Source organism: Nicotiana attenuata, unplaced genomic scaffold (assembly GCF_001879085.1).
Source record: "Nicotiana attenuata strain UT unplaced genomic scaffold, NIATTr2, whole genome shotgun sequence".
Lineage (NCBI taxonomy): Eukaryota > Viridiplantae > Streptophyta > Magnoliopsida > Solanales > Solanaceae > Nicotiana > Nicotiana attenuata.
This window is the reverse complement of record NW_017671468.1, coordinates 192,892-220,386: the sequence shown is the minus strand read 5'-3', so window position 1 is coordinate 220,386 and position 27,495 is coordinate 192,892. Positions and strand designations below refer to the sequence as shown.

The following is a 27,495-nucleotide window of genomic DNA, read 5'->3' as shown; positions in this document are numbered from 1 at the left end:
AGATTAAAAGTAAAAACTCAAATTAACTCTAAAACTACATTAACTAATTTCCAAATAAACTAATTCCTAATTCGAAAGCAAATTAAGACAAATTAAAATTATAAATGCAAAAGAACCATTTTTGTTATTTTCTTTACTTTTCCCTTAACTACTAATTAATCCTAAAATATGAAACTAAATCCTAAACAAATGCCAAGTTTTTTTTTTTGTATTTTTCATGATTTAAACAATAATAAATGTGCACAAACAAATGCAAACAATTAACAAGAAATGCCACCAAAATCCATAAATTGCAAATAATGAAAAGGAGTTGTTTTGTTTTGAATTTATGGGAGTAATTCATATAGGGTAAAAATCACGTGCTCACAGCTGCCCCTCTTTGCTCGGGAACACGCAGAGTTCTCGGGCAAAGATAAGTGAGCGGATACGAGCGATTTTTGCCCGTTCGAATACTCCATGTGAAGCAACTTTGAAAACCGTCTGACCGAACCCTGCTTCAAAGGTTGCCTACATATCCTTGGCTAAAAAGGAATCAGGTCAGTGTAGTTCGGGAAGGTTTGGTAGCTGGGACTAACAGGAGCTGTGATTTCACTGCTGTTGCTGCTGCTACTGCTCGCTGACCTCCTTATTACACCGTGTCAAAATAAAAAAGCTAGCCTAGGCTATAATCTATGAATTACAGAAGTCCTATCTATGTCTTGATCTTGCGGTTCTCATTGCATTGAACTTGTATCCTTCCGATGGAATCCTTGTTGTTGCCTTGCATTATGATCGGAGATGTTTTTCCATTCCTCTGAGTGATGCTTGACTGCTGAAATTTGAAATATATGCCTCTATTCTCCAGGTGGGCTCCTGATTGCTGACGCTTGAAAAGTATTCCCTTGTTCTCCAGGTGGGCTCCTGACTGCAACAAAATAGACAAACAAAGAAAATTTTCTGCCCCAGTGTGGTGGCTGGGTACATCATGTTATCAAATATTAAAATTAAAAGCTAAAATTTGAATTGCACTTCCCTTGTTCTCCAGGTGGGTGCCTGACTGCTGAAGCTTGAAAAGTATTCCCTTGTTCTCCAGGTGGGCTCCTGATTGCTGAACGCTTGAAAAGTATTCCCTTGTTCTCCAGGTGGGCTCCTGACTGCAACAAAATAGACAAAAAAAGAAAACTTTCTGCCCCAGTTTAGTAGCTGGGTACATGGGTAAGTGTTAAACTGAATTATTCTACCAACTATTATAAGAATTTGAAAGCTAAGTCCTATTATCCAGGGAGGTCCTGACAACTTCTAATAATTATGAACCTAAGTTATATCCTCTAGAGGTATTACCCCCACTACATTTGTTGTCTAAAAGGTCTTAAACTACTCCCTATTATCCAGGTGGGTCCTGACAGCTTCTAGTTAAAAGATAGTTTTAACCTAAGTTATATCTACTGAAGGTACGACTCCCACTATATCTTGTTATCTGAAACGAACTTTAAAGCTACATCCCATTATCCAGGAGGGTCCTGAAAACTCCTAATTGAATCCTATCTTAACCGTGCAAACTTTGAAACCAACTTATATTCCTATTTATGTCTNTGTATTTTGGAGGCCCGTAGCTCATTTGGGCTTGAAATGCCGAAGTTTGAATTTTTGAAGTTTCCGGTCCGATAGTGAGTTTTTGATCCGAGGGTCGGATTGGAATTCCGGAAGTTGCAGTAGCTCCGTCATGTCATTTGGGATGTGTGTGCAAAATTTCAGGTCATTCGGACGTGTTTTGGTTAGGTTTTTTATCGAAAGCGTGTTTTGATGAAATTTGAAGTTCTTAGGCTCATATCCTTGTTTAATTAGAGTTTCCGACGTTGTTTTAGGTGGTTTAAGAATTGGTACAAGTTTGAATGGTGTTATGGGATATGTCTCTAGGTTTGGTTGAGGTCCCGGGGGCCTCGGGTGTGTTTCGGATGCTCAACGGAGCATTTTGGAGTTTGAAAATATTGCAGAAATCCTTCAGCTGTTGCAGGTCCCAGATCCTTCTCCGCGTTCGCGGGCCTCCTTTCGCGTTCGCGTAGATTTGTTGTTCTTCTTGTTCGCGTTCGTGGCCCCTCTCACGCGTTCGCGTAGAGTAGTCCTGGAGGGAGGGGCCAGTTCCTTATACGCGTTCGCATACCTACCCCGCGTTCGCGTAGCCTCAGCAAATTTCCCATCGCGTTTGCGTAGGCTTCTTCGCGTTCGCATAGGGCAAATCCTGGGCCTTACATTTTTCTTCATCGCGTTCGCACCAAGGTGTCACGTTCGCGTAGTTTCATATCCCATACCATCGCGTTCGCATTCCACCCATCTCGATCGCGAAGGGTAAACTTGGCATCTTCAATTTTTCTCTTCGCGAACGCGAGCTCACCTTCGCGTTCGCGATGCATTGAAGTTCTGGACAGTATTTAATGTTTCAAAAACGAGGGTTAGCCATTTTTATCAAAATACAAGCTTGGGAGCTCGGATTTGGGAGCAATCTCGAGGGGTTTTCGAGGGCAACGATTGGGTGATGATTCTCTACTCCCTTATGCTTAACCCACTAATCTAATCACAAATTCATCCTTAATTTCGGATTTTTGAATGAAAAATGGGTGGAACTTCATAGGCTAAACTATTGAGTTTTGAGTGGGTGTTTGACCTCAGATTTGGGAGATTTTTATACAGTTAGACTCGTGAGAGTACGAGCGTTCTGCAAATGTGAAAATTATTCGATTCCGAGGCGTTGGCCTGAAGGGCATTTTGGTCATTTTACCTAATTTCGCGCCTTAACGTTGAATTAATTAGTAGAATCAGTTGCTTGCGATGTTATTTACAATGTGTAATTGGATTGAATAGATTTGGGCGATTTGGAGTTGGATACTCGTGGCAAAAGTGTGATTTCGTGTTGATTTTGGAGCCGGTTTGAGGTAAGTGGCTTGTCTAACCTTGTGTGGGGGACTTTTCCCCTTAGGATATGATATTGGTAATTGAATGCCTTGTGTGTGAGGTGACGAGCGCGTACTTGAGCTAATTGTTGAAAAACCCGGTTTTACTTTAAATATTTAGACTGAGTTTCTTTCTTACCTGCTTTATTCTACTTGCAATTATAGCCTGTTTTAGTTTAGAAAAGCATGCTTAGCTGACCTAAATTGCCTATTTGCTTAAGTTGCCTTGATTGTACTACGTGAAGCATGTTAGGCTAGAATTACTTGTTGCCTTGTATTTTCTTGTACTCTAGTTCTGAATATCTTCTTGTTGTGGCTGCATATTTACATTGGGACTACGGATGTGGGATTCCGGTAGCTCCCCCCTTGTTTGTTTACTTTGGGACTGCGGATTCGATTCCCGATAGATCCCCCTGCATATTTACTTTGGGAATGCGGGTTAGATTCCTGATAGATCCCCCTGCATATTTACTCTGGGACTGCGGGTTAGATTCCCGATAGATCCCCCTGCATATTTACTTTGGGACTGCGGGTTAGATTCCCGATAGATCCCCCCTGCACATTGATAGTTGGACTACGGGACGGTATCCCGGGAGATCCTTCGGATATATACATATGATGGACTACGGGACGGTATCCCGGGAGATCCACTGGACAGTTGAGAAAAGGACTACAGGACGGTATCCTGGGAGATCCTCATTGTTACCATTGGTATTGAGCTGTACATATTTCGCGTTTACTCCGTTCCTTGTGTAATTGTTATTGCTTTGTTTAGCCTGTCTTATTCCATTGTTGTAATCATTATTACTGCCTATTTTCATACTGTTAATTCATATTATATTGTTTAACCTCAGTAGGGCCCTGACCTTCCTCGTCACTACCCAACCGAGGTTAGGCTTGGCACTTACTGAGTACCACCGTGGTGTACTCATGCCCCTTCTGCGCATGTTTTTAATGTGCAGACCCCAGGTACCTCCACTCAGGCGTACTATCCTCGAGGCGGAGAGATCTTGCGGAGACTTTGAGGTATGTCTGCCGCGTCCGCAGTCCAGGAGTCTCTATTCTGTTCCAGCTTTAGTAGTTACCTTATCCTTTTCTTTCAGTTGTTTAGACATTCTGGAGTTTGAGCAGCATATTACATTTCTATTAGCCTGTGGTTCCCGTGAGTTTTCGGGTTTTGGGATGAAATTATAGACTTCCGCGTTTTACCTTTGGGTTGTATATGCCAAGTGGCACTTATATACCGTTCCTTTTAGTTTTGCTAAATTTAATAAAATGTTTCCGCAATTTATATTTACTTCCGCATTGTTAGGCTTACCTAGTTGTAGGAACTAGGTGCCATCACGACATGTTCATGGAGGGTGAACTGGGGTCATGACACTAAATGCGTCAAATCATCCATAGTTTTTTTTTTGGCATAAGCTATAATATTTATCTTTCCCGAACAGTACAAAACAGTACAATTATATCTTCAGTAGTTCCCTCCATCAGCATTGCTAAATATTTATATCTCTGTTGGTTTTAAATGTACTTCAGGATCTTGTGCTAGGTATAAATCTCATAGGTTTCTTCGTATAAATAGTGTCTCTAAATCATAAAAGGAAATACCAATATGACCATCTCCAAATCATGAATGGCATAATACGACTTGAGCTTCTTCAATTTCCTTGGAGCATAGACTATAACGCGATTATTTTGCATGAGAAAATATCCTAATCCTACCATTGAAGTATCACATAACATCGTGAATCCTCTAGAGCCTATTGGAGTAAGGCTAATATTAGTGTGGTTGTCAAACATGCTTTCTCGTTGTACATTTCTCCATCCACTGAAATTTAGTGATTTTCTATGTTAACTTGGTGAGTGGTGGTGCTATTCTAGAGAATCCTACACAAATGCCTATAGTAGCTTGTCAAGCCAAAAGTAATCTCTGTAGGGGAAATGGGTCTCAACCATCTATGAACTGCTTATATCTTTTTAGAATCTACCATTTTTTTTGTTCTTAGATACTATGTGTATGAATACCATCAAGTCTAGCTAATTGAAGAACTTGGAAAACAAAAGTTGATTTTCCTGCAGCGTCTTTGGCATATTTTTCAAGTGATTATCGTGCTCTTCCTGGGTACGAGAATATACCAGAATATAGTAAGTAAAAGCTATGAAATTTTTTCTCCAAAAACAATTTGGAACACCATATTCATTATATACATCAAGGCAATTGGATCATTGGCCAATCTAAAAGAAGATATCACAGGTAACTCATAATGTTTGTACCGAGTACAAGAGGCAACATCAAAATATCTTCCTTTCTTATTCTAAACTGATGATAACCAGCTAAAGATCAATGGCTCCTTGTAACTGATCAAACAAGTTATCTATACAAGACAAGGGATGTTTGTTGTGTATTATTATCTTATTTAATTGTAGTTTGACCCACATTCTTAAAGACTTATCCTTTTTTTTTTCAAACAATATTGGTGTACCCCATGGTGCAACACTCGGTATGATAAAACCTGTGTCCAGTAGGTCGGTCAATTATTCAATTAGCTCTCTCAACTCTGTTGGTGCCATATGATATAGTTTGCGTGTCAGGTGTCAGCTCAATATCGAAGTCTATTTCTCATATTGGAGGTAGTCCTAGTAAATCCTTAGGAATACATTAGAGAATCTCTCATTATGATACTTCTTCTTTTTTCAACCTAAGTTTCACATCTCTCGGATCTCTTTACGAAAGTTACGAGACCCTAACCAATTTTATTGAATAATTGTAGAGCCTTCTTAAATGATATAACCTCGACTATCACTGGGATATGATTTTTTTTTTTGACAATTAGGTTTGCTAGATATGTCAATCTAACTACCTTCGCATCGTAGTAAAAGGTAATTTAATAAGATATTAACCAATCACAACTATAAGCACGTTAAAATCAAGAAGGTCAAGTACAATTTGGCTAGATAGGGCATCCTCTCTCTCAATTTGAATCTGATAAGCTTAATACAAAGTTTCAAATGTACGAGATACTTCCATAAAAGTGGCAACTATTAAAGGATCTCATAATATCTCAAGATGTTATTTATCTAACTCTTCGTCCCATATAAGAAAAATAAATTCATAATGCGAGATTTTCTAGTCTCTACCTTCTTAAATGAATTCTTAGTTGCATTATAATCACATCCAGTTCTTAGATTTTTATTTTCTAGCAAGTTCAACTTTCACATAATAGGTCTGAGTCTTCGTATGTTCTCGTATTGCCTTGTTTAAACGGTTAACCAACCATTGGAGAAGCCTCTAAACCTAAGGCATCACGTACCTAGCCAGTTAATAAAACGTGGTGTTACATGTCAGTACATCCATCATCTGAATTAATTTCTTAAGTACCTATTTGATTTGCGCTTTCGACTATCGAGAAGTAAACGATTCATAAAAAGTTTACTGAACTTATTTCTAAGTCATTTTTGTCACTCTTAACCGTGTCCCTAACAATATGGTTTCATTCCATATATCTGTCATATACTCTAGTCAATAAGTAGCTAGATCAACAAGCCTCTCGCTGGAATATTATAGAACTCATAATGCTTTAAGTATTTCGTCAATAACCTCGGAGGATCCTCTACATTAACAGAAAATGGTAAACTTAGTGGCTTTAATTGTAGGAACTCTATTAGAGAAATATCTTGGTTCCTGACTTAGTCTAAATGTATAAGGCTTCCAGAGCCCTTTGTTGTTGACCATTCTTCTCTTGTCTATCCAATATATCCATCGAGACCTCAATTTACCTTGCATGAAGATAAGTACTTTTGTAATGGCACTCTCCTGGTGCTATAATGGTGAACTCGTACTAATTTCAAGAATAGACTCTATCTAAGTTGCGCGGACTCTTCGATTTTGGTGTCGTCCCCGTCTCGATACGAGACGGGAGCGGGAGCGGGATACGTCCCGGATTCGGTCAACTGACTTCGGACACTTTGACCGGAGTCCATTGACAAATTTGGGAGAAAAATTGAGATTTTGATTTCTCAAAATAAAAAATAAAACAGATTTAGGAGAATGAAATAATAATGTCCATCTTGGAGAAGGAAAGATTGAACTCTACAATATTCATGTAAGTTTTTCACAGAATATCTCTCAAAATTTATAATATTTTTATAGCTCTATTTTTATTAGCCGAATCCCCGCACCCGTATCCATATCCGGATCCGCACCCCCGAATCTTAAAATTTAGATTTTGCCGAATCCGATATTCGGATCCGTCCCTGTATCGGATACCCGCACCCGAGTCCGAGCAACTTAGGACATCTTAGCGGTAAGACTCTCATTGTGGAAAAACAGGTCTTTCATTGGCCTTGTCTACTACTTCTGTCACTTTTCCTTGTAGGAGAGATTGCCTATCTAGTGGCAACATTTGATGTCTTTGAACCTCTAGCCAAATTCTATTATCGGATGATTGATATGAGTAAAACAGGAAAAGGATAACGATGACAGATTCAATTATTTGATCTTAGTCGCCACACACGTACGGAAGAATAAGAATGAAAGACAAGACACATCCTATCACGTCCTCGCAGAATCACGATTATGGGAATGGCCGGCTACATAACCATAATTGAGATTCTACTACCGACGTGTGCTCCATTAGTCACAAGAATAACCTAGGGCTCTGATACCAACTTTGTAAGGACCTAATTTAGGATTGTGACCGGCGCTTAGAAGCAAGTGCTCCCAAGTAAGCCTCATCGGTAATTTTACAGAAAATCGGACAGAGTTTCCCCTGTTTTTTGACCATCCCAAAAATTTTCCTGTCTCAAATCAACAACCAAACATCCAAATATCATACAAAATAATTGACAACTTGTCAATTAACCAACACAAGTCTCTACCATAACTAAACCACCAACTAACCACTAGAAATTCTAATTTATCTCCAACTTTGATAAATGAGAACGATACTCAACATAGGACTATAATAACAAAAGAATACTCATGACACTAAAATAATGACTATGGAGCGACTCTAAGAGTTCAATGAAAAGACTATAAACAATAAATAAATCTCTGTCCACGCGAACAAGTGCGAAGCTCACCGAGAAATATCAAGCTGTACGCTCTAATTAACGAAATCCTCGCCTGCATCAACTGCTGTCTCTATAAAAAATATTAGCGGGGAATGAGTCTCTAGCTCAGTGAGTAATAACACTTAATCACAATCGTTTTGTTGGGGACAAGTCAGAAAAATGCTAGTATATCAAACAGAAAATAACATAAAAATGCCCTTTCAGAAACAATAAATAATTTTCAGTCTCGTCATGTTTTTCTTGTAGTATAATACAATTAACAGTTCGGTAATAAGCTCGGTAACCACTGTCTAATATCAATATTCACATTTGGGAGGTTTCAATGAACGGATCATGTAATCGATATAACTGTGGACTTCTTCGCAAGAAGTCAAATATAACGATAGTCCCTACTCGAGGGAAATCGGTAACGGTATGCTAGTTCTACCTTCCCACTAGCGAGGGCTATAACTGTACTCTGTAATCGGTAAATACAAGGTGCACCAGGCCTAACGAACCCGCCGTTAGCTACGGGATCCTTCAAAGTCTACTCCCATTTATACTTGTCTCTGTATCCGTATATACTCATAGGAAAATATTTTAAGATAATATCGGGCATTTCGGTTCTTATCAAATTGTCACGACCCAAACCCCGCACTGGTCGTGATGGCGCCTCTCGTGAAGACGAGGCCAGCCAACTAACCCAACTCGTCTTTTCAAAAATAATTTAATCATGAATAAACAACTAAAGTATGACTTAAAAATATTAATTAGAGGAATTACAACCCCACCCAGCCCTAATCGGGGTGTCACAAGTCACGAGCATCTATTAGAATGTAAGTACAACCACAAGGTCTAAAAGTACACTAATTAAGAATAATGAACAAAGGGAGAAGAACGATGCTGCGAACGCTGGCAGTCACCTCGTTAAACTCCTATATCTCTGACTCTGATCGGCCAAACCCGCTACCGGGTGAATAAATACCTGCATCTGCACACGGGGTGCAGGGAGTAAAGTGAGTAGTGAGTAATAAAAGTAAATAACAACTAAGCGGTAAGAAATCACGTATGACATATCATCATGCTATATAGAAGTAGTGTAAAACCCTTTGAGAAAGCAGTGAAGCTGTGAAATCTTTAGAAATATCTTAGCTCGGTTTAAAACCTCTTTTGAAAATGACTTTTCAACAGTATGCAAACTAATGCAAATCAAATAGTGCAGATAAGCATAAAAGTCCGCCCCTCGGGCACCACACTCAATTAACAGATAATGTCAGGCAATCCGGTAGATATCACATGAAGTAGCACAAACAATAGGTAAAGGGAGGCAAATGAAATAAAGTAAACACACAGAACAGTACTAGTACCACTGCGGCATGCAGCCCGCTGCACATACCGCTGCGGCGTGCAGCCCGATCCATTTATCGTCGACGGCGCTCACTGGGGGTGTGCAGACTCCGGGAGGGGCCCCTTACGGCCCAAGCGCAATATCAAGACATCTCGTGGCATCAATCTAGGCCCTCGACCTCATACCAATATCAGTATAACACTGTTGCGGCGTGCAGCCCGATCCAAAAGTATCCTCACAATACAGGCCCTCGGCCTTACCCAGTCAAAGATCAACAAGCCACTCGGGCAATAGTAAGACATGATGCTCAGCCTAAAATATTTTTGAGAATATCATTTCAAGCATTTAAGGCATAGTAAACTTGGCTGAGTTTTAAAACAGTGGAAAATACGTGACTGAGCTCAAGTATATAATTAAAACAGTGAGGAATTTTCAACAACAATCCCCGAAGGGTTCAAATAGCTGGAACAAAGCCCAAATATGGCAATCAGCCCAAATTGTGATGATAACAAGTAATTTCAGACAAATACGCAGTAAATTCATCAATCGGGACGGACCAAGTCGCAATCCCCAACGGTGCTCTACCCCACGCTCGCTATCCGGCGTGCAAGTCACCTCAATATAGCACTATGATGTTCAAATTCGGGGTTTCAAACCCTCAGGATATCATTTACAATCATTACTCACCTCGAACCGGCGGAATCTCTAGCTCGCGACACATTTTCTCCTCAAATCGGCCTCCACGCGCGTCGAATCTAACCAAAACCACAACGAATACGTCACAACAGGCTAAGGGAACAAAACCCAAGCGAAAACAATCGAAAAATATCGAAAATCCCAAAATTAGCAAAACCCGAGCCCTGGGCCCACTTCTCGAAACTCAAATTTTTTTTACATCAACGGGTTCCTTATCTCGCCACGAGTCTATGCATATCAAGAACTCTCAAATCCGAGCTCAAATGACCCTTCAAATCCCAATTTAAAATCTCAAAATCTCAAGCCCTAGTTCTTTCAATTTTAGCTAAATTTCCATGAATTTCTAGGTCAATTTCACATAATAATCACGTTTTTGGTCCATAGAACTTACCTCCAATCAATCCTCTTCGAATCCCTCTTCAATTGCTCTCAAGAAGCTCTAAAAATACTCAACAATGGAGGAAAATGACTTAGGCTCGCGGATGAAATATTATTAAAACCCCTTCTGCCCAGTTGACATTTCTTCTATGCGAACGCGGTCAAACCCCCGCGTTCGCGATGAACACATTTTTCCTTGACCACAATTACCCTTCGCGAACGCGTCTGCACTCCCGCGAATGCGAAGACTTGGGCTCCGGAACCTACGCGAACGCGACACTATATACGCGAATGCGATGAGCACCTAAGCTGGACCCTCACTTCTACTACGCGAACACGGACCCCACATCGTGAACGCGAAGCACCAGGAACTTACCTTCCGCAAACGCGAGACCCAAACGCGAACGCGAAGTACAAAACTCAGGGCCACTCAATTCCTTCTACGCGAACGCGAGTTCCTTCTCGCGACCGCGAAGGCAAAAAATTGAACCTGCACTGCTGCTGCATTTTCTGCTGCATTTTTCAACTCCAAACTTCCCGTTAGCCATCCAAAATCACCCCGAGACCCCCGGGACCTCAACCAAAAGCACCAACACCTCCTATAACATCATTCAAACTTGTTCCAATCATTAAAACACCTCAAACAACATCGCATTACTCAAAACTCATCGAATTCAAGCCTAAGTTTTCCAAAAACTTGCGAAATACACTTTCGATCAGAAACCCGACCAAACGACGTCCGAATAACCTGAAATTTTGCACACACATCACAAATCACATAACGAAGCTACAGCAACTCTCGGAATTCCATTCCGACCCTCGGATCAAAATCTCACCTATCAACCGGAATTCGCCATAATACTAACTTCGCCAATTCATGCCTGATTCTACACCGGACCTCCAAAATCACTTCCGATCACACTCCTAAGTCACAAATCATCCCCCGAAGGTAACTGAATCATCGGAATCCATATCCGAGCGCTCTAACACATAAGTCAACATCCAGTTGACTTTTCCAAACTGAGCCTTCCTTAAGGAGACTAAGTGTCTCATTTCCTTGAAAGATCAATCCAAGCCAACTCGATCACACAAGACACTGATAATGAAGCATAAAGAAGCAGAAAATGGGGGAAACAGAGCGGTACTCATGAGACGACGGGTCGGGTCGTCACATCCTCCCCAACTTAAACAAACGCTCGTCCTCGAGCGTACCTAGAGTTGTTCTAGAAGCTAGCCAATAGCTGAATAACTTTACCATGCATATACCCGGGGGTGATCCCACGTCACCCTATCTCATATAGGTCCGATAACACATTTTAACTGAAATTACACAATCCAACCTAGCACATAAACCTTAGAACCACATTTCCACTTCTGAAATCATCTATAAGATCAGAATCTCGCATCTATACATTGAATAAGTCCGAACAAGCTGTATTAACCCATACCTGCAACCCCAGGTGCAATTATCTGATATACCACGTAACTCAAACACGTGTAGTGATAACTTCCACTCACAGCAGCTGCACACAACACCCGAATACCGGTACAAAACCTCTTATCAATTAAAGTCTCATTCTAACACTTCCATATACTGCCAATGATAAATGGAACACGCAATAAACCATAACCATTTCTCAAATCAGCCATCCATAAGGTTACTTCTCCTTTGGCAAGGACCATGGCAAATTTCTGAACCGAACCTCGAATTTTATCCATCAAACATGCTGAAATCGAATCCGTTTGTATTCATTACAGACCCAACGACCTCATCTAATCAACACAATTACTCTGGTGACATGACACACCAAGACAGGCTAAAGCCACAACTTGCGCAGTCCACGCACCAATAAGCAACAATCCGAACATACTCACATCGTGAAACTGACTCAAACGAAAGAGTTGTACCTCAAGCTCACCAGTATCATCACAACACACGGCTGAGAACCCGCCTCGCATCATAGAAATGGAACACACCAATCTAACCCACAAGGTCATCTCTCCACATAGCTTCGCTGCAATGCGCGATCCTAACCAAACATGGCTCCACGTGAGACACCTCAAGTCACTATGCTCGAAATTGACACCCACGCACAATCTGATGTTTGGAACCAAAGCAGATCATTACACCCTCGGTGAAACAAGTAACATATACCACGCAAGCTCGATAGGACATAACCGATAAGCCATTCACCAAGCAACACCCAATTATTTTCCCCGCTCGACTTCTACTATGAACCCCAATAGAATCGCACCATATGTGCCCATAACCAACAAATCATAATGTCTCGCAACACAGAAAGGAAACTCATAGATCTCCCAGATCACTAGTAAGCTCAACAACGGTTGGATCAACCTATCCCTTAACAATACAATTCGGGGCCAACCAAGCCGACTCAAGCTAGAACACGCATCCACATTGGCCTGCCAACGAACTCATTATCAAGGAAGCCTGAAGCTGCTCCTTGCACTACTATAATTCTCCTGCCGGAGCCGTACGATACGGTGCCAGGCACCAAATCAATACCGAAATCCAGAACCTCGCCCAGCGACATGCCCGACCACATGAAACACATCCGAAGGTCCTTCCACACTGGAACTGAATCCATGGTAAAAACTTCTGCACTGACATCCATCACAAAGGCCCAAATTAAGAAAAACAGTCCTTCCCAGCCATCCGCTGGGTCTTTGGAATATAACCCACTCTACTAGAACATAATCCAACGCACCTCGCCACTCATCCCGTGGCATTTCCGGTATAGCCCATAGCGTAATAGTCCAGAATAATCCCGACACTGAGACAACCGGTCTAAACCCCAACATCACATCTGAATCTAACATACCACATCATAGCCTGAATATGAGAACTTCCGTCTCCACATACACCCAGCACATGAATCATCATATCCGATCCCAATTTCGCCGTCCGAACAAATGCCACACCTTTAATACCCAATCATCCCACGATAGATAGTCTAAAATTTCCCTGTGCCACCAAGCAACCCGAATATCACCAGTCGACCCAACAAGAAAGTGCCACAATACTACCGAAGTATCATCAGTTTAATCACATTACCTTTTTTCTGAAACATATACTCCCATCAAATCACTTCCAATTAGCAGTACCATTTCCTTGATTATCTAAGGCTGCCCGTCGCCTAAGAGTTTTATGAACTTCCTTTCAGAACTGAACTGTAACTCATCTAGCCAAGAACTTCCATTGATCCCATTTAGAAGAAAAATCATTACACATCCCATGCCCCTGACATTCGTAGAAAATGCACCTCTCCAACCACGGTCGAAATCAACAAGAACTCTCCCAGTTCCGTTTGCACAAATTAAACTTCCAAGACTGAATCCTTCTAACTAGACCAAGCTAAGCAAGCCATCAAAACCCAAGAGCAGTGCTGCAGAATACCTGTAAGAACTCATTACCTCGAACACATACAAAGAATTAATCATATCCTTTCCATACCGATTCGGTCTACTATCAAGCTACTTCATCTAGCTAAATTTCCTTCTGGTTCATTTTCAACTTGATATCTCCTCTTGTTGTAGCACTACAATTCCTCAACCCAGGCTCACCACACGAGACCCAAGCATAAGACCACACCGTCTAAGACCCACAAGCCGCTGAATACTCTCTTAAATATTCCCAGAAATACCACATTCCAGAATGCTTTACTCTAAAGAACTTCCTGCGAATCTAGGTCTGTTACCTTTATCTTCCTGATACTAATACATAGAATCCCATGATTAACATAGAAATACCACAAGTCTTGAACTCTTCCGCTGAAAACTCGGCTTCTAACCACACATACGACTTTGAGATATCCAATTGCTACATGAAGCATCTTGAACGCATTAGAATCATTTTCGAGAGTCATTCACTCTATTCATATTGCACTTAACCCGATCAACAGAACCGAACAACCAGCGCCTCATTGGCACTTCTGATACTGCAGGACTTAACCTATCCTTAGTCAAAAATTTCCTTGTACTCGAGCCATCTTCGGGCTCAATCTCCGCAACCAGAACTGATTCCCACACGCCTCAAATCGGAACCAACATAGCACATAAGCGAGCAATCAGCTAATCAATAGCAATCTCCCCCACTTGGCTCGAAGCCATAGATTAGAATACCTTCAACAACTCATAACACTTATACTCTATTGATGCCACAATACCATAGTGAGATTAGACTCAAATCCTTCGTAAGCTTGTGAAAACACAGATCATCTAGTACTGTAAATCTTCTGCAAATCTCGCATTCATCCCCGTAACAGCGAAGCCCACTCTCTTAAGCGACCCGAAATTTCAAATCTCAACACGTACTTTTTCGATTACACATGAGATCTTCTAACATACACATAGGGATCACACCACTTTATGAACGCTCCGCAGGAGGTAGCCCACCTGCTTCGCCTCAATATAACATTTCTGTATACCTTCCACCGTCATAAACTGTCCGCAGTCACTTAGTCTTCCTGAGTCTGAACTCATACTGCAACATGAAATTTACTTCACTCCAACTGGAAGACATGAAAAGATTCTTCACGCGCCCATAACTTGGGGCCACACATCCAGTCACAATGGAAATCAAACACTTAATAGTTCATCTATCATCCAGCAGACTTTCCTCGTCACTTCCAAGTTACATAGATACATCTTGCAGTACTAACATACTCATCACGTGGCTATCTAGCCGCCACTTCCACTAATAGGGACAATACCGAACGTATAAGTTCAAAACACTTATTCACACAATCAGCACCTCGGTGCTCAACCCATAGTCAAAGATCCGGCCTCAAGTCCTCCAGACTGGCCCAACACAAACTCACAGAGATTACATCTCGCCCCTCAATCGGGGAATCACAAGCCATCAAGGCATATCTGATACTGAGCGCTCATGCGCGCATAGAACGCGTGGAAGGAATTTCAAGAGTTTTTTTCAAGCTGAATCAAGGACGCACGGTAAGAATTCAAGAATGTGAAGTTTTCCTAAAGGTTCTGCAGCCTCTCGAGGATAATACAGACGTCTCCGTACCGATCCGCGAGACTCTACTAAACCTGCTCATGACTCGTGAGACCTAGTAACCTAGGCTCTGATACCAACTTGTCATGACCCAAACCCCGCAGTGGTCGTGATGGCGCCTCTCGTGAAGACGAGGCCAACCAACTAACCCAACTCGTCTTTTCAAAAATAATTTAAACATGAATAAACAGCTAAAATATGACTTAATAATATTAATTAGCGGAATTACAACCCCACACATCCCTAATCGGGGTGTCACAAGTCACGAGCACCTATTAGAATGTAAGTACAACCTCAAGGTCTAAAAATACACTAATCAAGAATAATGAACAAAGGGAGAAGAACGATGCTGCGAACGTTGGCAGTCACCTCGTTAAACTCCTATATCTCTGACTCTGATCAGCCAAACCTGCTACCGGGTGAATAAATACCTGCGTCTGCACACGGGGTGCAGGGAGTAAAGTGAGTACTCCAACTCAGTGAGTAATAAAGGTAAATAACAACTGAGCGGTAAGAAATCACGTATGTCATATCATCATACTATATAGAAGTAGTGTAAAACCTTTTGAGAAAAACAGTGAAGCTGTGAAATCTTTAGAAATATCTTAGCTCAGTTTAAAACGACTTTTTCAACAGTATGCAAACGAATGCAATTCAAATAGTGCAGATAAGCACAGAAGTCCTCCCCTCGGGCACCACACTCAATTAACAGATAATGTCAGGCAATCCGGTAGATATCTCATGAAGTAGCACGACAACAGGTAAGGCAAGCAAATAAAATAAAGTAAACACACAGAACAGTACTAGTACCGCTGCGGCGTGCAGCCCGATCCACATACCGATGCGGCGTGCAGCCCGATCCGTTTATCGTCGACGGCGCTCACTGGGGGTGTGCAGACTCCGGGAGGGGCCCCTTACGGCCCAAGCGCAATTTCAAGCCATCTCGTGGCATCAATCTAGGCCCTCGGCCTCATATCAATATCAGTATAACACTGCTGCGGCGTGCGGCCCGATCCAAACGTATCCTCACAATACAGGCCCTCGGCCTTACTCAGTCAAAGATCAACAAGCCACTCGGGCAACAGTAAGACATGATGCTCAGCCTAAAATATTTTTGAGAATATCATTTCAAGCATTTAAGGCATAATAAACTTGGCTGAGTTTTAAAACAGTGGAAAATACGTGACTGAGCTCAAGTATATAATTAAAACAGCGAGGAATTTTCAAGAACAATCCTCGAAGGGTTCAAATAGCTGGCACGAAGCCCAAATATGGCAATCAACCCAAATTGTGATGATAACAAGTAATTTCAGACAAATACGCAGTAAATTCATCAATCGGGACGGACCAAGTCGCAATCCCCAACGGTGCTCTACCCCACGCTCGCTATCCAGCGTGCAAGTCACCTCAATATAGCACTATGATGTGCAAATTCGGGGTTTCAAACCCTCAGGATATCATTTACAATCATTACTCACCTCGAACCGGCGAATTCTCTAGCTCGTGACGCCTTTGCCCCTCAAATCGACCTCCATGCACGTCTAATCTATCCAAAGACAAAGCGAATACATCACAATATGCTAAGGAAACAAAGCCCAAGCGAAAACAAACAATAACGAGCACAAATCCCTAAATTACCAAAACCCGAGCCCCGAGCCCACTTCTCGAAACTCAAAAATTTTCACATCAGTAGATTCCCTATCTTTCCACGAGTTCATACATATCAAGAACTCCCAAATCCGAGCTCAAATGGCCTATAAAATCCCAATTTAAAAATCTCCAATTTTCAAGCCCTAGTTCTTCAATTTTAGGCTTAATTTCCATGAATTTCTAGGTAGATTTCACAATAGAAACGAGTATTGAGTTCAAAAATATTAACTCCAGGTGGTTCCCCTTGAATCCCTCTTCAATTAGCTCTCTCAAGCTCCAAAATCGCTCAACAATGGAGGTTCTTAACCTCAAAATCACGGAATAGCCTTTATAAAACATTCTGCCTAGCACTTAAAAATCCTTCTTCGCGAACGCGGTCAAAGCCTCGCGTTCACGAAGCACAAAAATTCCATTGACCAAAATTCTCCTACCCGAACGCGACAACTAGCTCGCGAACGCGTAGCTTACCCAGACAACCCTCCGCGAACGCGACCCCACTCCTGCGAACGCGAAGCACAAATTTCACTTCCAATCCACCTGACCCAATTCCTCTTATGCGAACGCGAATATAACCATGCGAACGCGATGAACAGCTCATGAACCCTTCGCGAACGCGTCACATGCCTCGCGAACGCGAAGGCTAAACCTTCACTCTCTCAACAGACTCTTCGCGAACGCAAGGCTCCTCTCGCGAACGCGAAGACCAAAAAGTCTGCAACTGCTGGAACTGATCTCTGCACTTCCAAAACTCAAAAAATGGCCCGATTGACCACCTGAAACTCACCCGAGACCCTCGGGACCTCAACCAAACATACCAACATAATCCATAACATCATTCAAACTTGTTCCAATCATCAAAACACCTCAAACAACATCACATTACTCAAAACTCATCGAATTCAAGCCTAAGTTTTAAAACTTCCGAAATACACTTTCGATAAGAAACCCGACCAAACGACGTCCGAATAACCTGAAATTTTGCACACACATCACAAATGGCATAACGAAGCTATAGCAACTCTCAGAATCCCATTCCGACCCTCGGGTCAAAATCCCACCTATCAAACGAAAATCGCCAAAATACTAACTTCGCCAATTCTAGCCTAATTCTACACCGGACCTCCAAAACCAATTCCGATCACGCTCCTAAGTCATAAATCACCTAACGAAGCTAACCCAATCATAAAAATTCCGATCCGAACTCGTATACAAATAAGTCAACTCTTGGTCAAACCTTCCAACAAGGCTTTCAACTGAGACTGTTCTTTCAAATTCATTCCTTCAAATGATCTACCTTAGTCATAACACATTACACGGCGAAAGTCACGCCCGAGAACTGGCAATCAAAGCGCATAAGCTCAAAACGACCGGTCGGATCGTTACACATACCTACGTAAACTATTAGTTGCACATGTTTTTGTATATTTTTCTCTTCTCGTGTCTAGGGTATTACGTGCAAGGCACGTGCATAGTAACTAGTATATATATACTATACTAAAAGCACGAAGGCCTTTAGTGAAATGTCGTTCGCCTTTTTTATCCTTAAAATTTAATTTTATATTGGACAAGATTGTCATTTAATTTATCTCATAATATTTACAAGTTTTAAATCAAATAAATTTTTTACTTATTAAAGTTTTCTGTTACATATAAGTCTAAAATTTAGGACATCAAATCAATTAAAATTTGACCTTGTATAGATCAAACAATTCATTTATAGTAATTTGTTTCTACTTTTTTAGACCTGCAAACTAGGAACGTGCATTTATAAATTTGATAAAGCATGTTAAGATTCCATATAATGTACATTTATCGTCCAAATTAAATATTTAAACTATTCTATATACATCAAATTTATATAATTATTTTCTTACAAAAAATAGTTTACCACTAAAGTATATTCTATATTTGACTATCTATAACTTTAATCCATTATATTAATTTGGGCGAGAAGTAAATGAAAAAAGATAAATTAAAGACTAATGTCTCCTTTACTGACATGTTTTGAGAGGCAACCAAGTTAAGAATTAAATAAATTAGAAAACAACATTTATTCTTAGAGGAATAATTCACAATTATATATTATATTTTACCACCGTGTGCTTCTAATAAGCTATTAATAATTTGACTGACAATCCAATACGTTAATTCATTACTAAAATAACATTATGAGTATTCATAAATTTTTACTCACTAATACTAACTAATAAATAATGACTTTCAGAAACCACAAATAAAAAAATTATTTGTCAAACAAAATAACATAAAAAATAAAATTTGAACAAAAATATAAGTAAACAAATAACGAAGACCTGACAAAAATTAGAACTTTGGATGAAAGGTTTTATTAAATTCACTTTTGCGACGCGACATTATATTCTCAAATTTTGAAATGCGATTACTGACGGCTCAATGGATTGTTAATGATTTTCAATGATCTACATGCAAATATAACTACAGATGATTGCAAAAGAACTTTGGAACGAGCTTATGCGCAAAGCGTTGGGCGCATACTAGGCATACGCCTGGGGCATTGAGGTGGAAGGATCATGATTTAATATTTTTAGAAACTTATATTTTTATTTTTATTCTTTCACAGTACAAACATAATATTTAATAATATTTATACATTTGTTTAAAAAGTCCTATAATAATTGACATGGATCATAAAACTAGTACTCCCTCCGTTCCAATTTATGTGAACCTATTTTCTTTTTGGTCCGTTCCAAAAAGAATGAACCCATTCTAAATTTGGAAACAATTTAGCTTGAACTTACGATTCTGCCCTTAATGAGAAGCTTTTATAACCACACAAATACTATGGGCCCCTTTTTGATTTGTTTAGAACCACAAATTTTAAAAGTATTATTTTTTCTTAAACTTCGTGCCCAGTCAAATAAGTTCACATAAATTGGAACAGAGGGAATAATTGATAAAAGTACTTAACTATGCAGATTTATTCCCCTGCTAATTTTACTCTGTGGAGGCGCGAGCCTAAAAGCCACTAGTTACGTCACTTCTATATACTTTTACTACTATTAAAAGTCAGCTTAACGTCAATAAAATTTAAAACGAAGGTATTTTCGACTTTCCATAATTATTTGTGCTAATTGATATTGTGTTCTGTGCTTTGAACGTTCTCATGAGCTGTGAGTTGACGAAAATATCCAGGGTGTTTTTATATATTTCCTTATGTGTTCTTCCCTGAAACCCTTCCCTCTTTTCTCCGTCGTTTTTCTTCTGAAGAAAAAAATTGAAGTTTCACTTTCTATTGAGACCCCAATTCTTTCTCTTCTCTATTCTTATTTTGCCCCATGGAATTGGAGTCAATTTACGAAATTGACCGTGTCGCCGGATTCATCTCCGGTAGAGGCTTCCACCGAGTTGCTCTTCAGGTACACATTTTGTTTCTGAAATTCCAACTTTACAGTTTTTATTTTGTTGAAATAATTTTGAAATTGTCTGCATAAACCCTACAAACCCCCTGAAAGTCACCTTTTTTAGGTTGGGCATTATTTGTATGTCTTGGCTTCACATGTTTGCAAAAGCTATCGTTTTTAGCAAATTACTTTGGGCATAAGCTTCAATTTGCTGGAGAGAAGTTTGAAGAGTCCGCCTTTTCGACTGTAAATGTTGGTGAGAGGCTATGTTACTCTTGAATATTTGCAATCAAAGCATATATCACTAATAGGAGTTGGGGCAAAAACTCTTTTAAGTAACAGAGGTCATTTTCCAATTTCAAACCATATGGTCAGCATTCAGATTTGACCAAATGATACTGCTGTCTTGCACATTTAGCTACTTCGTGATATGAAAGAAGAATAATTGGGGCAAATATGGCCTTGACTTGAAATCATACTTGTTGCTTCCAGAAGGTTGTGAGCTCTTCAGACCCGATTCTACAATGTGAGGGCTTCTCCATTTCATGGCTAGTTTAATCATGATAAAGCATTTGTACCCCATTTCTTTGAGGAAGTATTTATATAGAGCGACTCGTTCATAGGTTCAATAACGTCTGCAGGACTAATAAAATATATGAGGAATGTAAAGAACAAGAGTTTTTCTTTCGCCTTTTGTTTCTTTTGCTTTCCAAATCATTTGAGCTGTAGTAGAGTTGCTTGCTAAAGGTGCTAGTTATGGAAGATTAGTGGCCTTTGAATGGAACATGATAAGTTTTTTGTTTAATCTGTTAGTTCCCTGATGAACTATTGAAAGATTCAACGAGGATAGTTGCTGCTCTACATGAAAAACTTCGCTCGTTGAACCAGTTACATACTGGAAGTAATGGAGATGCAAAGGATGTTAGGCTCTATGTAATGGCGGATACTACGTATGGAAATTGCTGTGTCGACGAAGTTGGAGCATCTCATGTCAATGCGGACGGCGTTATCCATTATGGTCATACTTGCTTCAGTCCGTGAGTATTGAATGTTTATGATCTTCATCACGCTTGTAACATGGGTTTGCGATACAATTGACGAAGTTAGTGTTTGGATCTGACTATTTCTGCTTTAGGACATCAACTCTTCCCGCATTTTTTGTCCTTGGGAAAGCTTCACTAAAGGTGCCACTTTGTGCTCACAAGCTTTGCGAGTATACAATAAAAGCTGGCAAACCTATTTTGGTATGACTAACTGCTACTTCCCACATCTATTTTTGCCTTCTGTGTTAGTTTATCATCAGAAAGTTGCAATAAGCATATTCTTCTAGTGCATTAAGTAATATTAGAGTGAAGTTGTTTCTCTGTCTTTCGTTACTTTGGTAAATATAGGTACATATTGTGCGGTCAAACTAAAAGCTTGTCTCAGTGATGGTTATTTCTATATCAATTTGGTTCAGTTAAGTGGTTGCCGTAAGTGTGTTTGACTTCCATACCCCATTCATAGTACTGGGAGGTTTTACCATCATGATTTCTGATTATTCAGACAGCAATAAGAGTTGTCGGTATTTTAAATTCTATATCGGACTTGTTAGGGACATTTATTGCCACTCAAATGGCATCAAAAAAATTGGTAGTTTATCTCCTACAGTTTTTTCAAAAATAAGTGTTGTTGCTTATAATGGCAGGTTCTTTATGGACTTGAATATGCACATGCAATCACAGAAATCAAAGCATCAGTTGGTACTCAATCATGCTTCAAACTGGAAATTTGTTATGCTGATACTATGTCTCCAGTTATAACTCCATCAGAAACTTTTAGTTCGATGAATGGGCAACCAGAACTAAGTGATGGTCAATGTGCAAATGGCTGTACTATTGAGGAGAACAATGCACCATATCGTATTGGAGGGTTGACGTGGTCGTTACCTGTGGGACACAGGATGGAGGACTATTTGCTTTTCTATGTTGGTTCAGATGACTCAGCCTTTGCAAATATATTAATGACATACAATACTTGTGAAACAGGTGTGGGTTTTTCTTTCTTGTATGTAAAGTTGTCATTATTTGCCTTAATTTATTTGGCTGTGAAGACTGTTTTTCAGATACGTTGCCTCTGTTTCTCCTTGCTGGTAATTTTCTCACTTGGTGTTCTTAGACTGCAAAAATCCTCCGTCTAATACTATCTACTTTCGCATCTCTTTCTACTTCCCAATCAGAATAGAATTACTACTCCTTTCTCTTTTCGTTACTGGTTTAATAAGATGTGTTTTTTCAGTTCTCTCTGTTTCTTCTCTTTTGATTTTCTATTTCCTAAGGGTTCTCCTTGTCGATAATTCTAGTTTGAAGATGAAAAGATTACTAACTTTTTGATGTTCCTGAAAGTTTTCTTTTATTCATCTCAGAGAAAAAAAAAGGAATTATTGTCTCTTTTGTCAGAACGTTCGGCTTTCAGTAGGATTTATCTGTAGACAATTCTATCTGATACTGATAAAATTTGATGCTAGTTTTGTTTTTGGATGTTACTAATTGTTGTCTTCTATGTTCTCTGCGTCATTCCCAGTCAGATATGATGCTACGGAAGACCTTTTGGTGAATGACTTTTCTCAGCAGAAAAGGATTCTTAAGCGTAGGTATTATTAGCATCATTCCCTTCATTTCAACTGATAGATTTTGTTAGCTTTCTCTATCTTTGATTCTCATGCTTTTCACACTATCTCGTGGTTTCTGTACTAATTATTGTTTCTGCAGGTACTTTCTTATTGAGAAAGCCAAGGATGCTAGCATCATAGGGATCTTGGTAGGGACACTTGGAGTAGGTACTTTCTAGTATACATACTTGAACTTTGTAGGATCTGATTTGGATTGAAAGTTGCACGATTTGTATGTTTTACCCTTTCAAGTACGTAGAATGAGGCTTTTATTCTTCTATTATTGGTGCAGCTGGTTACCTCCACATGATTCATCAGATGAAAGACTTGATTACCCGAGCTGGGAAGAAAGCCTATACTTTTGTTATGGGGAGACCTAACCCTGCAAAACTTGCCAACTTTCCTGAGGTAAATCACCTTAGTTGCATGATGCTTGGCGGTATTTTTTTTTTGTGATTTGTGGGAATACTGAAGTTCTTGCTGTATTTCTGCAGTGCGATGTCTTCATTTATGTTTCTTGTGCACAAACTGCTCTATTGGATAGTAAAGAGTTCTTAGCTCCAGTTATTACTCCTTTTGAAGCAATGATTGCTTTCGGCAGGTAGTATTTCAAACTCCATTCTTATGTTTAGCCACTCATATTTCTTTTAGCGATCAGTTATTCTGTTAGCCTACTTATAAGAGAAGTTATTTTGTTAGCCTTCATCCACATGTTGTGGAAGCTCATCACATTACGTGCAACTGCGTTGGTAGCTTTTCCTGATGTAGGACTAAAGTAGGGATTAAATTAGGTGGCCACAGGATTGTAAGGACGTAAGCTTGGAATTTATTTTCTAGGATTGCGAAGATTATGAAGCAGTACTTCAGCCAAAGGAAATTGCGTCGAAGTACTCAAGAATGGGTTTTTGGGTTTATGGAGAGTTACCTGTGTTGAGGTTATGGCTTAAATAAACTGCTTGGAGATTTACGATATGTAAGCTTCGCACATTTTGAGAGTTGGAGCTGCAACACGTAGAGAAAAGCCTTAACAAAAAAAGCTAAGAAGAGAAAAATGGAGATGCTAGAAATAAGTATTTGACTACAATTTTTAGTTTTTAAAGCATTCTTATTCTAAAATATTGTGATCACTGTACCTTTTATATGCTATTCAAATTTGTACATTTAATCTAAAAAATCAAAAATTTGGAATTTGGCCCTGGTATTCTGATCTTTGCTGTTATATTCTAGACGGGGGAGTATTACTATTGGTTCCTTTGGTGATTGGGTTATATTATTATTGCCTATTGCAGAGACACTGAGACAGTTCATGCAGAAACATATTGGGGGCATATCGTGCTACAATAATAAAGGTTTTATAAGAACTTCAGTCTAAGCTGACAAGATTGGGTTGCTCTTAGTGGTGAACTGGTGATAGCTCTTGACTTCCAACTAAGGGCTGGGAGTTTGAGTAAGTCTGGAGGGGGAGAGGAACGAAAAGAAACTTCGGTCTAAACAAATGTTGCATTATCACCTTGAATATATTTCATAGGATCCTTTGGATTGTTATTACTTTCAAATCTTAATTCTATAATATAATGATTACCAGAGCCATTTGGTGTAATTGAAATCCTTTATAGATGAAATATATCATGGATAGTCACATGTATAGCATCTAGTAATCATTTTAAGTTGTTTAATCAATCTTTTTCAGAGGAAGTGAATGGACTGGGGCTTATGTGACAGAATTTCGGGATTTGATTACTTCTTCCCCCGTGGAAGTGAAAGACCAGTCAGAAGCGCGGTTTTCTTTCATTCAGGGTGGATATGTGGAAGATTTTGAACAGCAAGGTGCATTCTTCAGCTTACATTTATTTTTGGATTCAAGATGAAGTTACAATAAAACTATACATGCATAGCTCCTGTTCAAATTCGAACTAACTGTAGAATATCATTTCTTGATAGAGTTATACCACTTTGCATTTACTTGTGGATAAGCGTGATTTTGGTCGTGGTTGTTATGGATAAGTAGTTACAACGTTGTAAGTTTTATTGATAATCCTTTTTCCTTTTAGTTCACGAGTCAGGTTTGTATCAATGTATAGTTTTCATGACATTTTTGGGTCTTGGAGGTTCTCTTTTGGTCGATCCTGCAGTGTAATGGAGCCTGTGTCGATCCTGCAAATTCAATTTTCACTTATTTAATAGCTGTGCTTCCAGTACTTGTTTTTGGACTGAGCCTTCAGGAAAAGCTAATGTCTATTTTTTTCTTTTGAATTCTACTAAACTTCTTCCCTTGGGGTGTGCCGGGGATTACTTCTGCCTATATGAGCCGTTTCTTTTGTTTATTACTTGAAGGCATCTGGTTAAGATTTTAAATATGTCTTCTACAGATGTTGAAGAAGATGTTGAAGATGGAGTTTCTGCTTTAGTGAACATCACAGAGAAGGCTCTGCGAGTTCGTGACAAGGACTCTCAAACTCTAATGAATGGAACAGCTAAATCTGGGGCAGAGTACTTCGCAGCTAGGTCGTTTCACGGCCTTGACATTCATACAGAAAATAATTTTCCCGAGCCATTTTTAATTGGTAAAAGTGGGAGAGCATCAGGGTACAAGAATGAGACTACAGAATAAAAGTTAGTTTGTGATGATTCCTGCCAGCTGACCCTCACTTGTTTGGGACGAGGTGTAGTTGTTGACTAGTCCTGCCAGCTCGGAGGTGAAAACTAGATGCATCAAACGGAACCGGTGTACATTCAAAGCTAAATTTTCGGAGATGCAGTAGATATCGAAAGGAGCCCTAAAAGATTTTTAAGATTGTATTAACTGTTAGCATTCTCAAAGACGATTTGTATGATTGTAATATCAGCAGCTTATTTTTGCTTTTGGTCCCAAATGGCTATTTTGTTTCTCCAGTCATTGTGTACAACTTTGACAATCTCAGGACCTCCTATAATTTTTTTGTTGTTCACAATGTTGGGATAGTTTCTTTCATATAATCCTTTTTCTTCTCTTTTTATTGTGCCTAGTGGTGGTAGTTAGGGTAGGTCAAGGGTAGGCTAGTAAAATCTTTGCATTAGGCCCGGGAATCTTTATACCATGAGCCGTCAATATTCATTGTTTACTTTTTATAGCCATATACATAATTTTTACATTGATATACATAATTATACACATATAATATATAAATTATGCACATATTATACCTCCATCGGCTATTTCTAGTTTAAGCGGTTTGGCGGACGACTATTTGGGTTAAGTCTTCAATATTTTTAAGGCCCCAAAAAAATTAAATAGTGGAATACATAATAATATCTTTATTTAAACAATATTGAAGTTTATAGAAAAAAGTACAAATTTTTTATAATAATTTAATAATAATAATAAGAAAAAGACGGTCCACTTTTAAACATTAGAAATATTTAAGAACTTCGAGTTAAACTACTCACATCTTTATATTAACAACTAAATTTCAACAAGATTCAAGGTAATATATTACAAATACACATGACTGACATTTTTTTTTCTTTTTCAAATATGGATAACCATATTATTAATATTAACATAAAATTAAAGACTTAATGTCTTGTAAGAATATTATTCTATATATAAGTACGGAAAAAAAGAGAGGAAAGACAACACTGAATTCTTTTGCATGCGTGTGTCTCTATATATTTAAATATATAAATTCTATTAAAAAAGTTTAGGGTCTCTTCTTAAAATTTGATCTTAGATCAGTAATTTTATTGAGCTGCCCAGTGCATTTCATATTAGATAAAATTCTATAAATAATTTAACTTTTAGGAGATATGAAAAACCTGAAGGACTTCAAAAGAGCACGTTTAAAATAAGATATTGACAAGATTCAGTGTTAAAATTAAGGAAAATTTCAAATATGGAATAGCTAAAAATAAGAAAAATAATTGGAATAGTAAGGAAAGACACGATCTTATTTAATTCAAAAGCTCTCGAAGTTCACTTTGACTTAGGGTTCTAAAAGCTAAAACTAATATATATATATATATATATATATATATATATATATATATATATATATATATATCCATAAAACTAAGATAGAAAATATATGTCTTCCCTTATTTACGTGGACATAAAGAATCTAAAGAAATTTCTTGATATATAACTTTTGTCTTCTTTATTTACATTCGAAATTTAAGGAATGTTTTTTCTTTTTTACTTTGAATTTTTTTTCTGGCACTTAAAGTCACAAACAAATATGTAACTGGGGAAAGAGATATAAATACTAGACATGGATGGCAGTCCACGAGGCAGAAGAAACTATAGAGCATGAAAAGGCAAGTCAACTATATAAGATGTTGAATTAGGATGTTCGAAAGGAGGTCAGCCAAGATCGTTGTGCCCTAACAATAAAAGAATTATG

General features: G+C 39.0%; 1 protein-coding gene across 2 annotated transcripts; it reads left to right on the top strand.

Annotated features, from left to right (window-relative positions):
* Window positions 1-20,214: 20,214 nt before the first annotated feature.
* Window positions 20,215-26,087, top strand: LOC109208475 (diphthamide biosynthesis protein 2). Of its 2 annotated transcripts, XM_019371594.1 has the most exons (11): window positions 20,401-20,481; window positions 20,591-20,992; window positions 21,280-21,503; window positions 21,602-21,710; window positions 22,154-22,493; window positions 23,029-23,098; window positions 23,217-23,284; window positions 23,409-23,524; window positions 23,611-23,717; window positions 24,807-24,943; window positions 25,486-26,087. In XM_019371594.1, the coding sequence occupies exons 3-11, from the start codon at window positions 21,403-21,405 to the stop codon at window positions 25,725-25,727; spliced, it is 1,290 nt and encodes a 429-aa protein (XP_019227139.1). In that variant the 5' UTR covers window positions 20,401-20,481; window positions 20,591-20,992; window positions 21,280-21,402; the 3' UTR covers window positions 25,728-26,087. The 2 variants fall into 2 exon arrangements, with proteins under 2 accessions (XP_019227138.1, XP_019227139.1); XM_019371593.1 differs by lacking the exon at window positions 20,591-20,992 and having other exon boundaries at window positions 20,215-20,481.
* Window positions 26,088-27,495: the final 1,408 nt, after the last annotated feature.